The 16,478-nt window shown below is 33.1% G+C and overlaps 2 protein-coding genes across 2 annotated transcripts; one reads left to right on the plus strand and one right to left on the minus strand.

Annotated features, from left to right (window-relative positions):
• The first annotated feature begins 955 nt into the window (after positions 1 to 955).
• LOC115994767 (tubby-like F-box protein 3) lies at positions 956 to 5,696 on the plus strand. The gene is made up of 6 exons (XM_031119024.1): positions 956 to 1,613; positions 3,286 to 3,373; positions 3,627 to 3,762; positions 3,859 to 4,038; positions 4,201 to 4,685; positions 5,322 to 5,696. The coding sequence occupies exons 1-5, from the start codon at positions 1,272 to 1,274 to the stop codon at positions 4,670 to 4,672; spliced, it is 1,218 nt and encodes a 405-aa protein (XP_030974884.1). The 5' UTR covers positions 956 to 1,271; the 3' UTR covers positions 4,673 to 4,685; positions 5,322 to 5,696.
• A 2,579-nt stretch (positions 5,697 to 8,275) lies between these two features.
• LOC115994768 (inactive beta-amylase 9) lies at positions 8,276 to 12,164 on the minus strand. The gene is made up of 3 exons (XM_031119025.1): positions 11,669 to 12,164; positions 9,820 to 10,302; positions 8,276 to 9,705 (listed from the first exon to the last, which is right to left on the minus strand). The coding sequence occupies exons 1-3, from the start codon at positions 11,906 to 11,908 to the stop codon at positions 8,818 to 8,820; spliced, it is 1,611 nt and encodes a 536-aa protein (XP_030974885.1). The 5' UTR covers positions 11,909 to 12,164; the 3' UTR covers positions 8,276 to 8,817.
• Positions 12,165 to 16,478: the final 4,314 nt, after the last annotated feature.

Genomic DNA, 16,478 nt, shown 5'->3' on the forward strand with positions numbered 1-16,478 from the left:
TATCTAGAAATTACAAAAAGAAAACAAGTAATAAAACTAAGATTTATTAACGTATATTTTTAAGACATATATTAGTAAACTATTTTAAGAAATTTTTTATTAAAAATTAAAAAAACTGTAAAAAGTTTGAGAAAATTTTTAATTTTTAATAATAAATTTTAAAATAAATTATTAATATATGTACTAAGCACATATATTAATCAGACCCATAAATTTATCTAATGTAACAACAACGAATTTTTTTTGTAAATAACAATAAATATTAAAAAATTTAGTTAATTGTCACATTTCAAAACAATTTTGAAAACTAGCATCTCGAGTGTCTAAAACTCGAGTTCCAAGGTAAAACTCGAGTTTTTAAGTCTCGATTTGTAAGTGAATTAGGTTAAAGTGGGAAAAAAAATCAGGCTGAAAATCGAGTTTTAAAAACTCGATTTCCATTAATTGAGAAAAAACGCTGCTATAGGTCTGTAAAACGTCACTATAGGTCTTAAAAACGCCACTATAGGACCCCCTAAACCTGCACTTATAAAAATTTTTTGCAGAAAAACGCCGCTATAGGGCTTTAAAACGTCACTGTAAGGATTAAAAACGCCACTATAGGTGAAAATTTTTTCATGGAAATCGAGTTTTAAAGACTCGAGATCTATGTGGCATTTTCACACTCACAACTCGAGTCTTTTGGACTCGAGTTATAATGTGGATCTCGAGTTTCTAAAACTCGAGATGTTAGTTTTCTTAATTGTTTGAAAACGTGCCTAACTTACTATTTTGAATGGGTGAAGGAAGCTGATATGCACAATACCTCTAACAACAACAGATGAAAGGAAACCTTTATTAAAAAAAGAAAAAAAAGAAAAAAGAAAAAAAACAGATGAAACCGGATCTGAAAATCTGAACCGCTCTACCACGCTAAAAATATATATATAAAAAGTAAGTAAAGAATTTTGATCTCACTCCCAACCTCTCTCTCTCTCTCTCTCTCTGTGTCTCTCTCTCGTAGTGAACTGTCTGAAAACACACACACTGGTTCCCTCACAACAACACGTCTCTATCCACAAAACTCTCTGTATTATTCCCTCGTGCCTATCTCCAACAATTCTCTCTCTCTCTCTCTCAAAGTAAAGAATTTTTCTCACACCAATAAATTTGAAAAACGCTCTTCCATCTCAAAACAAAACCCACAGCATTTCATAGTTGTAACTAACCAAAAAAATCCAAGTCTGTTTTGAGAATATTTGTGTCTGAAATTTTTGTGTGTGTTATGAGTTATGACAAATATACGGAGCATAATTCAGGACATGAGGTCCAGGTCGAGCAGGGTGGTGCAGGACCGGTTTTCGGCTGGGCCGCCGTCGTCGTCTTCGTCGTCGGCGGCGGCGGCGGCGGTCGAGGTAGAGGATGGTATGAACGAGAGCTGCTGGGCGAACATGCCGCAAGAGCTGTTGAGAGAAGTGCTGGTGAAGATCGAAGCTTCCGAGAGCGCGTGGCCTCTACGTAAGAACGTAGTCGCGTGTGCCGGAGTTTGCCGGAGCTGGCGTCACATCACCAAAGAGATCGTTAAGATTCCTGAACTTTCTGGAATCCTGACCTTCCCAATCTCCGTTAAGCAGGTACTACTCAATTTTTTGAATTTTTGATTTTTGGCGTATTTGTGTGTTTGATTGGAAAGCTAGGGATTTGAAATTAGTTTAATTGGTTTGGTTTGGAGGAATTGGATGCTAAAGATTTATGGCTTTGTGTTTGTATAACAATTTGTTCTTTTTAATTTTGTTTTTCTTAGCTTCAATTGTTTTAATTATAACTTTTTTTTTTTTTTTTTCTCACTTGTAAATAGAGGTTAAATTTAAGAGTTTGGAGTTTTGCTTGTAAGATTGTGATTGCAATGTTTCATTACTATATATAGTATGGTAGTTTGTTTGAGAATGGCAATCTATTTGTGTATTCATTTTGGGAAATTTGATTTTGCTAATAAGCCAGTATTGATGGTTCAATACCCACTGGTAGAGGTGCGTGGGTAACTTATAATTTTTTTTTTTAAAAAGAAGGATAAATGTTCGTTTCTTATAGCTTATTTTTGATGGCATATTTTGCCCGAAAAATCTACCTAAAAAAAAGCAAGGCTTTAAAAAGATATTGTACATTTTGTTTTAGGATGAAAATAAGCTGAACCAAACCGGGTCTAAGTGATTTTGGGATGGAGACAAAGATTGACTGCCGGTTTAATGTTTATCTGTCTATGCTCGATTGGCTCGGATTTTTTTACATACTGGGAAATTATGTTTCCTTTTATGTTTGCTTAAAGCCACATAGGAGGGGAGTTATCTTGTGCAAGATTAATTAAGAGAAGAACAAAGTTTCTCTCCAAACTAGTTTGGAGAGAAACTCTACAAACTCATCATATATCTTTATATTGAGTGTGAATTTTGAAAATCTAACCGTTAGATTTCATGTTTTTATTACATTCTTAATACTTACAAAATTTCTAGAAGATCAAAAATCAATTGTTATGTTATCAAATAAATGTTATAATTTCAAGTTTTTGTGATCTAAAGTTGTATATAAAAAATAAGTTAATTGATCAAATAATAAATAACATTCAATTTGAACGAAATTTGATACGTATGTTAAGAAGACAAGGAACATGAAATTCAACGGTTAAATTTTCAAAATTCACACAAAAAAAAAAAGAAATATATGAGAAATTTGAAGAGTTTCTCTCCAAACTTTGGAGAGAAACATTGTTTGAGAAGAGAATGATGTTTTAAACAATTTTGTTCATTTGGGGTTGATGACAGTGACAATGCATGGGACCGCCTAAAAATTATGCGTTAAAAAAAAAAAAAAAAAATCATTGCTAGCTTTTTCATAGGAAATTGTTCAAAGCTTGCTTCTAAATGTATCAAAGGCTCTTTACGGGACCACTTTTTAGTTTCAATCAGTGCAGGTCCATCATAATATTTGGCTTCAACTTTTTCAAGATTTTATTTTTTATTTTATCCCACAAGATAGATATTTTGTGCTGCTTTGTATTATTTGAATTAAAATTCATCGGTGTGATGTAAATTGGAAAGTGACTGTATTATTTGAATTATAAGTCATCGGTGTAGTGTAAAATGGACAGTGACAGTAAGTATCCTGTAATCGCGAAAGTGTTGTATGCCGTAATGAATCATTTGGACTGGATTCTGATGGGTGCTTTCAACTGTGAAATTTTAGGATTTCTTTTGTAAGTTCTCTTTAGTTTTTCAGTTTGCTAAAAGTTTTTTTGGTTAATGTTTGTAGCCTGGTCCAAGGGATTCTCTCATCCAGTGCTTTATAAAACGGAATCGGTCCTCTCAAACGTATTATCTTTACCTCAGTTGTACTAATGGTGAGAATCTTGTATGTTGAACCAGCATTTCATGGTACTTCAGATTGTTATTTATAAGTTGCCAGTATAGTGCTCAAAATTTTTACTGGGAACTATCATTGATCGGGTTCTGTTTAAGTAGTTTGATACAACTAATTGCTTGATTTTTTTTTTTTTTGTTTCAAATTTGTTCGTTTATTTTGGAGGGCAATGGACCTATCTTCTTCTGGTTTCCTTTTTGAGCTGTAAACATATTGACTTTTTGATTGTCTAGGTCCAGCCATTGCTGAAGATGGAAAATTCCTTCTTGCTGCACGGAAGTGTAGACGCCCCACATGCACAGATTATATCATTTCCCTACATGCTGATGAAATGTCAAAGGGAAGCAGCACCTATATTGGGAAACTAAGGTGTGCTCTTAGAGGCACTTGAATTGACTTTTTTTTTTGGTACATGTGCGCTCAACTATAAATAACTTATATTTTCCTTTTTGTTTCTTTGACTAGATCAAACTTTTTGGGAACAAAGTTCACAATATTTGATGGGCAGCCACCTCATGCAGGTGCCAAGATTACAAAAAGTCGCTCCACTAGGATGGTGAATTCAAAACAAATTTCACCAAGGGTACCTGCTGGCAACTATTCAGTAGCTCACATCTCATATGAACTTAATGTGTTGGGTTCCAGGTAAGAGTAAGCAAATGCAGCTAGTTGTAGATATTTTCTGTGCAGGAGGAATGATAGATATTTAGTGTTATTAACTACTTTGTTACAAGAGTCAATGTGATTTTCCTCTGTTTTTTCCCTCACAATTCTTGCAATTGCATACCTATTTTATGTACCATACAGGGGTCCTAGGAGAATGCAGTGTACCGTGGATGCCATTCCTTCCTCTGCAATTGAACCTGGAGGAGTAGCCCCCACGCAGATGGACTTTTCCCTTGGAAATGTAGACTTCTTTCCCTCAATGCCTTTTCTCCGATCTAAATCAAATCACATGGAGACTTTCTCATCTGGACCACTGGCCAGTCAGAAAGATGGAGTTCTGGTATTAAAAAACAAGGCTCCCAGGTGGCATGAGCAGCTCCAGTGTTGGTGTTTGAACTTTCATGGACGAGTGACTGTTGCTTCGGTGAAAAACTTTCAATTGGTGGCTTCTCCAGAAAATGGTCCATCTGGACCAGAGCATGAGAAGATCATCCTCCAGTTTGGGAAAGTTGGGAAGGACTTGTTTACCATGGATTTCCGGTACCCTATCTCAGCATTCCAGGCATTTGCAATCTGTCTCAGCAGCTTTGACACCAAGATTGCTTGTGAGTGACACTTATGAACAGGTTTGTTTCTAATTATTTGAAAGCTGAATTTCCAGAAGCTAATTCAACTGCAAAAAGGCATCATGACAACTCTGCCATTCTCCCTCTTTGTTTTTCTACAAACACATATATATAAGATAGGCTGCTTGGGCTTACTAGTGAAAGAAACTTCAGAATAATCTTTGTACAAGTTGATGAGTGTGCCTAAATGTGTTTAGTCTTTGAATTTTGGTACATCGTTGGCATGGCATGAAATAGTCTTCCATAAGTCTGAGCTACAAAAGCTATTCAATGTAGTTAGTGCCATTTCAGTTATTCAATTGAAGATTATCACCAGCACAGCCTCCACTTACCCTTCTCTATCCTTCCACTGTCAACCTTGCGAGCTTTTACCATTTCCTGCCAATCACTTGCACACCATAATGCCATCATCTTGTCCTTGTTAGTGAAATATCTCATGCTTTCCTTGAGTATTCTTGGTCATCTTATTGTTCTTGTTGCTGCGCATGTTAAGTTTTCCACATGTTGCTTAAGGCCTTGTGTGTGCTTTGATGTATAATATTGATAAAGTTACTTCCTTGATTATTTTTTCCATTGTAAAAAAATGCTAATAGTTTTATGGATGAATTAAATTAATGTGTGTTTTCCTTGGACCAGGAGAAGCATGGTTTTAAAGGTCATATATAGCAGGTTGTAATGCAATAAACTTGGAGAAGGTAATTGAAAATGGTGTAACAACATGCATCTTTGGAGAAGAGTCTGGGCCGATTTCTTACTTCATTGACTGGGATGTAGACCTTGTTGAACGACCGCGAGAGTGTATGAAATTAAAAGAAAGTCTTGAATTTGGGAGGCTAGCCACCCAGCAGTCTCTGTATAATTCATCCTGTTTGTGTAAATAGTAGCTTTTTTTTTTTATACAGTTTGCCTCCGCTTGTGGTTTCATTGGTATTTAATTTAATCTTTCTGAATTTCATATACTGAATGCAAATATAATTCAATTATTATGATATATTCTTGGTTTGGGTATTATGGGACTGCAATAATTTCTAATGAACAATGGAGCTCTTCCTTTTTACTCCTTTGTTTTTGTTTTTTAATGTTCCACGGGAAGATACAAACATTAAAGGACCCTAGTGATGATGTTGCAGCCACACCCAACATCTCTTATTGCTATTCAAAATCAAACTTCGAACCAGGTTTTACCTGTTGAACCAATCTGATCAGACGGTTCTACGGTATAAAATTATATCACATTAGTAGAATATTTGAGATATGGTAAATCTTTTAGGTTTGAGGGAAACAGAAACAGTTAAGTTGGAAAATGAGAGAGTGAGTATTGCTATTCAGAATCATACTTCGACCCAGTTTTTACCTGTTGAACCAATCTTATCAGACGGTTCTACGGTATAAAATTATATCACATTGGTAGAATATTTGAGATATGGCAACTCTTTTGGGTTTGAGGGAAACAGATACGGTTCAGTTGGAAAATGAGGGACTGAGAGAGACACTGGAAATATTGTGGATTTAAAGAGGAAAGCAGAACGACAAGTCGACAACACAGTCTCAAAAGACGAATTGAACATATTTGGTGTTTATTAAAAACACGCTTTCAATTTTACGTTATCTATAGTATATTAATAGACCAAGACAGGTTTTTTTTTTTTTTTTTTTTAGGTAGAGATCGAATTCCAAATTTTTTATTCAATCATAAAAGTCTTTACCAGTTGAGTTAACTCAAACCTACCACTGCTTGTTTTTAAACAAAATAAACTAATACAAATAAGCTTATTTGTGGGCTTCAATCACCTACCCGTTGAGTATGCAAGGGGTTTGCGAAATTGGTCCACATTTGAATCAAGTAGGTTGCATAATTATCTTAGAAACGGTCATTTTGATTTTCTGCATATTAATGAAATGTAACAAATTTGCTGGTCAAACCTAATAGTCACATGTCAATGAAACTATAGACAACCATTTCTATACCTAATTTCATAACTTGTTGACTTGTGCGATTGTAAGTGGTCGACGAAAAGTTAGAGATCACACAAATTAGAAGTAAGCAGAAAATGTCAACTAATCACAATTGCACAAATTAATAAGTTGTGAAATTGAGTATAAGATTGAGTGTCTCCAGAATTATTCAATCACATATTGAACTCCAAATTTCTTATTCAATCATAAGAGATTTTACTAGTTGAGCTAACTCAAATCAACTATAGTTTGTTTTTAAACAAAATAAACTAATACAAATAAGCTTAGTTGTGGGCTTTAATCACCTGCCTATTGAGTATGCAAGGGGTTTGCAAAATTAGTCCACATTTAAATCAAGTAGCTTATAGAATTATCTTAGAAACGGTCCTTGTGATTTTCTGCATATTAATGAAATTAGTCCACATTTGAATCAAATAGCTTGCAAAATTATCTTAGGGACTGTCCTTTTGATTTTCTAGCTTATAGAATTATCTTAGGGATGGTCCTTGTGATTTTTTGCATATTAATGAAATTAGTCCACATTTGAATCAAGTAACTTGCAGAATTATCTTATGGACCGTCCTTTTGATTTTCTGCATATTAATGAAATGTAACAAATTTTACTCGTGAAACCTAATAGTCACATGTCTACAATGCTACAGACAACCATTTCTATACCTAATTTCACAACTTGTTGACTTGTGTGATTGTGAGTGGTCGACGAAAAGTGATAGGTCACACAAATTAGAAGCGGACAAAACATGTCAACTACTCACAATTGCACAAATCAGTAAGTTGTGAAATTGGGTATGAGATTGAGTGTCTCCAAAATTATTCAATCACATATTGAACTCCAAATTTCTTATTCAATCATAAGAGACTTTACTAGTTGAGCTAACTCAAATCCACTACAGTTTGTTTTCAACCAAAATAAACTGATACAAATAAGCTTATTTGTGGGCTTTAATCACCTACCTATTGAGTATGCAAGGGGTTTGCAAAATTAGTCCACATTTGAATCAAGTAGCTTGTAGAATTATCTTAAGGACGGTCCTTTTGCAGAATTATCTTAGGAATGGTCCTTTTGATTTTTTGCATATTAATGAAATTAATCCACATTTGAATTAAGTAGCTTGCAGAATTATTTTAGGAACGGTCCTTTTGATTTTCTGCATATTAATGAAATTAGTCCACATTTGAATCAAGTAGCTTGCAGAATTATCTTAGAGACTGTCCTTTTGATTTTCTACATATTAATGAAATGTAACAAATTTTACTCATGAAACCTAATAGTCACATGTCTACAATGCTACAGACAATCATTTCTACACCTAATTTCATAACTTGTTGACTTATGTGATTGTGAGTGATCGACGAAAAGTGATAAGTCACACAAATTAGAAGCAGACAGAAAATGTCAACTACTCACAATTGTACAAATCAACAAGTTGTGAAATTGAGTATGAGATTAAGTGTCTCCAGAATTATTCAATCACATATTGAGCAATTCATTACTTTCTTTCTATTTGCGCTGCTGCTTGTTGCTAAAACAAAAGCGAAAAACCTAGTGTTCGGACGAAGTTGGTACAGCCATGAGCACACGGTCGGTTAGAAAACCACACAATAAATCCAGCTAAAAGCAGAATATGGCCCAAAATAATGAGCCTTTTCCTTTTCTTTTTTGTAACTCCAAATGAAGTTCCTCACTGATGTAATATCAGTGATTTTGAACTAAGTAGTGAACTGTCCAAATCAGCAAATTAGTGGCAAATGGGCACAAAATGAAGTAATGAAAGAGCTGCACCTAACTGGGGAAGACAAATAACATGACCCTAACCTACAATGAAAATGAACACCCAGCTTTAACAAGGATGGATGTGTGTGCGTGTTTCTTCCTCTTTGCGATGGGCAGGCTTTAAAGAAACTTGCAAAAAATGGCCACATAAGGTACTGCTTCCTTTAGAAAGCAAAAGCTAAAGATGAATTTGTACATACAACTACAGCTTTCCTTTTTTTTTTTTTTTTTTGAGAATTACAACTACAGCTTTCTGGTTCAGTAAAGCAGGATGTGCTTAGCTGTTCTTCAGAATGCTTTGTTGAATACAACCTCTTCTAATACAATTTATAGGGATACAGATAACATTATATATTTACATGAATATATATCTAACTCTTACTAAGCTTCTTGCATTTGAACAACTGAGTCTGAACTTACACGCAAAGAGTCGGCAGCTTCTTCCTTTTCTTCAGGCAGATCATCTGAATGCAATTCAGATTGGTTAAGACTCCGCACGAACTTTGTGAATGAAGGAAAATGCTCTGGAGAGAAAAAATACGCTCCCATTCTCTGGTAAATGAACAAGTCCACAACATTGTCGCCCACCAAATTCTTCTTTATCTGCTCAAAGCCACGAGGAGCCCCTGTAGCTGACGAGTTTTGTCCAGAGACTTCAACACCGTGCTTTCTGCAAGCTGTCCTGATCTGGGCAAGTAATAACTCAGGACTTGAGAGAGATTCATGGGGCTGGTGCTCGTCTGATAAGTCCATTCCAGGCAACATCAGTTTGCATGAATTCCTTGCAAACATATCTGTAACCGCTTCATAACCGTCTCTAGTGGTTGTGTTATAGTACCCAGCTGTCAGCTCAGAAGGGTGGGACTGAGTTTTATACCAAGAATGTATTAGTGGGACTTTGCCATATACCGTAGTAGCAGTCTCACTGAAAGTTGAAGATGCAAGAGAGAGGAGACGTTCTCCATGAGATATAAGCTGGTTTGAGTACCAGGAAAGGAAGAAGTCAGCATATGGAGACCCCCATGATCCACCATGGTCCCTAAAAAAGTTGTTCGAGTTGGGTGACTCATCATAAGTGGGGGCATCATGAGGACCACCGAGTCCCCATAGAGGATTTCCATTTGCTTCAGCATGTTGCTTTAGAATGCTAAGCATGTTTTTATCATAACACTGGAATTCTCCAACCCCTGTGATTTTATTACTTTTGACTAGCCTCTGGTGTGAAGGATATCGGAGCTCACCATCTGGTCCGAGACCCATAGAGATGCCCTAAAAAAAGCAATACAGAACCATTGAAACTGTCAGTACCCAAATAAATAAATAATAAATAATAAAAAATACAGTGGATGTTAATTAAAGAATTTTGGAAGTAAAATTTCTTACCGTGATTGTGGAGCCCATGAAAGATGAGAAAGAAGACTTAAAGCTCTCACAAAATTCACGGTAGACTTGGACTGGAGTCTTCCCATCAAGCACAGGAAGATCATCAACAGCTAGTGATAAACACTCTTTGTACTGCTGCCCTGCCCGATCAGTGAAAAAAATACTGGGTTTGGATTCACCAATCCGGGATACCCACTCAGGGAGTGAAAGTTTGTGTTGTTTGCATGCATGGAAGCAGAGCGAGACATGAAGCTTGAGACCTGCATCCTGAACCATTTCAGCAAGAGCAAGATAGGCTGACCACTCATACTTCCCCATGGCTTCTTTCTCCACTGTTCCCCACCAAACTGGGAGCTCTACACCTTCAACTCCCAACAGCTTCAAAGCTTTTAGGCCAGCTGCAATTGCTTTAGCATGGTTTACTGCATTGCAGTCAGAAATAGAATCCAAAGGAAGCCCAACAAACAATCTTACATTATCATGCTGCAAAGAAATATTCCAAGACAACAAGATGTTAAATTTGGCATCATCAAAAAACACTTGAAGCCAAAAAGACTACGAACTCTCTAAACATTTGAAATAATTTAAGAATGATAAGTCAATTACATAATTTCCAATCATTTCCCCAAAGCTGCGTAGGTTAGTAGCTTGGGGATAGCATAAGTCAAATCCACATAAATGACACTCAGGTATGTAGCGTTAGAATAATGATTAAATAATTGAATTTACCATTTCTGAATAGCTTAAACTCTGGAGACAAATGGTAATTTATCAAATTGAGTCCAAACGCTAAATGATACTAATTTATTACACAACACATGTTTATTATTATTGGTAAGTTACACACAAACCCAGTGAGTTTTGAATCCATGACTTTAAACCTCTCCAACATATTTGATTTCTTAAGGCCTCAAATTGATCATCTAATAAAATTTTGTCATATGTTGTACTAGCATGATTAACTTTGGCCATGGTAATGATATTGAGTCCTTGACATATAAATAATCCAAATCTAACATAACATTTCAAACCATGCAGAAACAATTTGAACCAAAACCCAGATAGCCCAATAACTCCAATCATGTCATATCCCTTTTACACTCAATTCCCTTTGCAAAAAAAATCTGAGCTTTATAATCTCCCACTTAATTAGTTCAATAAACCAACATCCATAATTTGACTCATCCAATATAAACCAATTCTAATTAAACAAAATATCCAAGTATTTGTGTTGCTTTTCCAATCTTAAATTAAATCATTTCGAATTAGGACAACAGAAATAAAACAATCCCACTTCAAAAAAAATCCTTCTTTATATATATATATATATATATATAGAGGTTAATTTCAAGTTACATCCGGTGTAATTTTAAGCAATATTACACTTCCCAATAACTTATTATTGAATTCATATTTTGAAAATCCAACCATTGAATTACATGTGCTATATATTCTTAATATACATGCCAATTTTCATGACGATCAGACCATTCAATCCATAAACTTAACTTTTATGAATTATTTTAGACTACAAAAACTTGAATTTAAAAATTAAAAAAGATTAAGGGCTGTAATATTGCTTAAACTTGCATAACTTGAAACCCACCCTCTATCTATCTATCTATCTATCTATCTATCTATATATATATATATATATATATATTAAAATGACTAAAAAAATCAATTTTTTTTACAGCTTTACTCGATTAAAAGCTAATACAGTAATAAATATATATATAAATAAATAAGAGGAAAAAAAATCAGCCATAAAAGAAAATTTTAACAATTTTTTTTTCTCAGCAACCAGACGTGTAACTATTTAGCTAAAAAAAAAAAAAAAAAAGCTTACCGATTTGGATCTTCTAGAACGACACGAAACGGAATCGGATCGGAGCGGTTCAGATTGAATAGCAGCAGTAGCCCTGAGAGTGAATCGGATCCCAGACTTTCTCCAATCGGTGCTCCGACCAAAACAGACCCTGTTCTTCGAGGGAATTACAGTTTTGCCACCCTTCAAATTACAAAACCCAAGCTCCCTGTAAGCCAACTCCGTCTTAACCTGAGAGCTTCCAATCACCGAAACCTCCATAACTCCGAAACTTTCACAACACGAAATCACACAAAAAAAAAAAAAAAAAACACAGTTTCGGACTCAAACAAATCGGAACCAACTTTTTATATTTTTTTTTAAAAGAAAATTTGAAATATGAACTATGAAATATCTCTCTCAATTTAGAGTCAGAGATTACAAAGCGAAATGAAAGGAAAGAGTTTTGTGAATTTGGAGGAAATGAGAGAGCTGATAGCCTTTTTCTTTTTTTTTTTTTCTCTTGAGAAACTAGAGAGAGAGCTGATAGCCTTATATATAGAGATAGAGAAGAGACCTGAGATGTACTTTTTTTTAATTGCGGAGGGACCAGTTTGGAACTTTGGATTAAAAAAGTGCTGCCACGTGTTGAACTGTGATGTTGCCAAATGGCCCAAATTTATGAGCCACTTATAATAATTTAATTTAAATCTGGTAGATACACATTAGCCACCTATTTTGAAAAAAAAAAATTTATGAGGAGATGAGAAAACTGTTAAAACAGTTAATAAATCTCTTTAATTTATTCATTGGGATTTATTATTATTTTACAAACTGTTCTTTATTGTAGGATTAAATATTAATAGGTTGTTAGATTTTGGATTAAATAAAGCTATGTGCTATGTTGTCGACGACAAGGAGAGAGAGAGAGAGAGAGATTTTGAACAATCTTATCCTTTTTTTTTTTTAATGAAGTTGATGTTGTTTTCTAGAAAGTACTCTCTTTTTCAATAATTCAAATTTTGAATTTTTTAAATACTATAATATTGCTATGAACAACACAATTAATGTATTTTAAGGTTTTAAATTGTTATTGTTTGAAAAATATCCACATAGTATATGAGGACAATAAATGTTTTTAAAAGAAAGAGGATAATAAATGGACCATAGTAAGAGAGTAATACTATCCTTTATCTTTAATTAAATTTTTGAGGCCACGTATCATTTTTGAGAGGATTAAGATTTTTTGGGGGATAAGTGGATAACTTCACACCATGACTATTTCTTTTGATATGAGGGATTGGATTTTGTTAGGTCTATGATATTTTTATAATAAATTATAAGTAGTTAATTGTTATTAGTTTTAATTTGAACATATTACTAAAATTAATTTTTTACCCAACTAATAATAACATATAACAACTTGTCACTTATGATTTTTTTTTTTTTTTTTTCTGAAATGATATAAGCCACTTATGATTTGTTATGAAAGTGTTGTGAAAATATTGTGGACATAACATTTCTCTATTAACATAGTAAAATTCAAACCAATCATTTTTTATATATAATTTAAAAGTTTTATGTTTGATTTATTCTAAGAATTCTAAGCAAAGATTATTAATTCCAAAACTAGTAAATTGTTGATTCATTTTCTCATTTATTGTTAATTTTTTTTACCCTCTTCTTTTTTTAGAATCAAAATCAATTTTACCTTGAATAGCTTAATTGGAAACTTGTTATACGAAATAACATTTAAAGAAGTTAATAAACCAAAATAATCTATTATTAAGTTATCTTCTTTGTAAATATGATTTTAAATTATAGGTCTTAGTATTGGTAGTCGAGGAATTTTGATTTCCTTTGTAGGACAACTCCCCAGGTATCAAACTTTTTTTTTTTTTTTTCTATAACCTCTTTTGGAAGAGAATTTATTGTTTAATCTAATAGGTTGTATGTAACCTAAACTAAGCTAAAAGAATGTCTAAACCTTCGTCCAAGCCTAATTGGAGTAAGTCCTCTTCTACCACCTAAGTATCCTGGTAATTTGCTAGAAATTTGAATAAATAAGGATCATGTTAGTCTCAAAACGAAAGTAGATAAAAGGAATCCTGATAACTCTTAGAGCATGTTTGGTAGACTGTAATAAGCACTGTAATGTAATAATTATTCCTATAGTTTAGTTATTCTTTAGTTTGGTTATGTTTTTATTACAAAGAATAATCATTCCTTATGAATAGTTCTTCTTCAAAATGAGAAATAACTATTCCTCTTTAAAATGTTGTATTGGCTATTCCTAAGTAAGTGCAATAATTTCAAAACTTAATATATTTCCAAGTAAACAAACTTTTCATATACATCTAACAATTATAAAAATAAAAAATCATAAAAAAATAACACATCTCTCTCTTAAATTTAAAAATAACAAATTTTAAGAAAATATAATTGTATGAGTAAGAAATTTCCTAAAATAAATGTTAAGTTTAATTATAATGTTATAACTCACAACTAAACTAATGAATAGGTTTAGTTATTATATTACATCACATTTTATTCCTAGTAATAAATATTACAATTCTTGTCGTAATTCTCATTCAATGTACCAAACGTACCCTTAGAATGTATGCTCCCTCGATAAACTTAAGAAAATTGAAGTGTATTAACGACAGAATGACACTTAAGCATATTGTAGATTTTTTTTTTTGAGAAACAAACACACACACACACAGGGGAGAGGGAAAAATGGTTCTAACACAAAAACACACACAACTCCACTTAAAAGCCATGAAATCATTGTAGATTTGAATGTGTACTTGAGTGTATCTTTAGACTTACTAAGAAAAAAAATCATTTAGGATGTGTTTGGATACTGTTTATTGCTGAAAACTGAAAACACTATAACAAAATAATTTTTAAATGTATAAATAATGCCTCTTAACTCATTTTTAATGAAAGTTTTGTTAAAAAAAGAGATTTGTGGATCCCATGAATAATGCACGGGACCCACTGAAAAAGCATAAACGATCTTCTCAAAAGAAAAAAAAAAAAAAACGTGAAACGCAGAAACGAGGCCGCTATCAAAACAGATACTTATTGTCTATTTGGAAATAACTTATATATGATATGTAGTTTTTTGTTGCTGAAAGTACCATAGATAAAAACTAAAAGTGTATTTGGATACTGTTTATTTTGCTGAAAACTGAAAATATTGTAACAAAATAATTTTTAAAAGTGTGAATAGTATTGTGGAACTCATTTTGAATGAAAGTTTTGTTGAAAAAAGAGATTTATGGTTCCCGTCAACAGTACACGTGACCCATTGAACAATACCCAGAGCTAGAGAAAACACGCTTCAAAAAAAAAAAACCACAAATACTAATAAACTGAATCCAAATCGTATACTAAATAAAATAAGCGGATTGATATTTTTATGAAAATATTATAGCAAATAAACAGAGACCTAAAATTTATCTTATAATCTAATCCCAAACACTTCAAAAGACAATTCATTTTTCATTCAAGTTATGTTCCACCTGTCCTACCGTTTCGATCCAAAAAAAAAAAAAAAAGAAGTTATGTTCCACCTGGAACATGCGAGTCAAAATTGTTTGGCCTCGGAAATGAGAATGGTAAACTATTTGTAGTTTATTCAAAAAAAAGAAAGGAAAAAAAAAGAAAACTATTTGTGGGTAACCATGCGGATATGGAAGAACGTGTCTCGGTGGTTGACGTGGAAAGTTAGCAGCGCACCTCATGCCAACGACACCCCATTTTCATATTTTTATTTTTATTCCAAAAATCAATGATCAATGGAAGTTTTGGATTGGCCTGACACGTGGTGTTCACACATAGGCTGGTAGGTGCATGCTGACTCAGGTCCAGTGTTGTGGGATCCAGCAAAAAACACAAACACTGAATTGTATATTAAAAATGTGAAATCCAAACGCATACTAAATATTAATAGGTTGTTAGATTTTGAATTAAATAAAGCTATGTGCTATGTTGTCAACGACATGGGGGCGGGGTAGGGCGGGGCGATTTTGAACCATCTTATCCATTTTTAATTGTTGTTGTTTTTTTAATGAAGTTTATGTTGTTTTCTAGGAAGTTACTGTCTTTTCAATAATTCAAATTTAGATAGGGGGTGTTTGATAATATTGTTCTAATAATGTTGTTTGTATTTTTTTAAAATAAGTGTGAATGAAAAGTGTGAGAAAATATGTATAATGTTGTTTAAATACTAGAAACTGTTGTTTTAGTTATACTACCAAACAAACCTATAATTTTGCTACAAACAACACAATAAATGTATTTTAAGGTTTCAAATTGTTATTGTTTGAAGAATACCCACATAGTATTTAACGAGGACAATAAATGTTTCTAAAAGAAAGAGGATAATAAATGGATCGTGAATTAAGTAAGGGAGTAATATTATTCTTTATTTTGAATTAAATTCTCCAATTTAAGGACACGTATCATTTTTGAGAGGATTAAGAATTTTTTGGATAAGTGGATAACTTCACATCATGACCATTTCTTTTGATGCGAGAGATTGGATTTGTTACATTCATAATATCTTCACAATAAATTATAAATTATAAGTGGTTAATTGTTATTAGTACTAATTTGAACCTATTACTAGAATTTATTTTTTACCCAACCAATAATAACATATAACAACTTGTCATTTAAGATTTATATGAAAATGTTGTGGACATAATATTTATCTATTACTGTAGGGACACGATTTTAGTGGCCCAATCCTTGTTGGTCAAGTCTTGGCCCAAAAAGTCCCACACAATGAATTTTTTGTAGAGTATGGGCTAAAGAACTTGGTTTCAGTTAGGTTAAACGG

This window comes from Quercus lobata, chromosome 6 (genome assembly GCF_001633185.2).
Source record: "Quercus lobata isolate SW786 chromosome 6, ValleyOak3.0 Primary Assembly, whole genome shotgun sequence".
NCBI classification, from domain to species: domain Eukaryota; kingdom Viridiplantae; phylum Streptophyta; class Magnoliopsida; order Fagales; family Fagaceae; genus Quercus; species Quercus lobata.

Bases quoted from the DNA above. Each gene is read 5' to 3' on its own strand.
- LOC115994767 (XM_031119024.1), top strand. From the start codon at position 1,272: ATGACAAATATACGGAGCATAATTCAGGACATGAGGTCCAGGTCGAGC. The intron at 3,763-3,858 runs GTGTGCTCTTAG...TTCTTTGACTAG, and splicing joins ACCTATATTGGGAAACTAAG to ATCAAACTTTTTGGGAACAA. The intron at 4,039-4,200 runs GTAAGAGTAAGC...TGTACCATACAG, and splicing joins CTTAATGTGTTGGGTTCCAG to GGGTCCTAGGAGAATGCAGT.
- LOC115994768 (XM_031119025.1), bottom strand. From the start codon at position 11,908: ATGGAGGTTTCGGTGATTGGAAGCTCTCAGGTTAAGACGGAGTTGGCT. The intron at 10,303-11,668 runs GTAAGCTTTTTT...ATTTCTTTGCAG, and splicing joins GTTCTAGAAGATCCAAATCG to CATGATAATGTAAGATTGTT. The intron at 9,706-9,819 runs GTAAGAAATTTT...TGCTTTTTTTAG, and splicing joins TCATGGGCTCCACAATCACG to GGCATCTCTATGGGTCTCGG.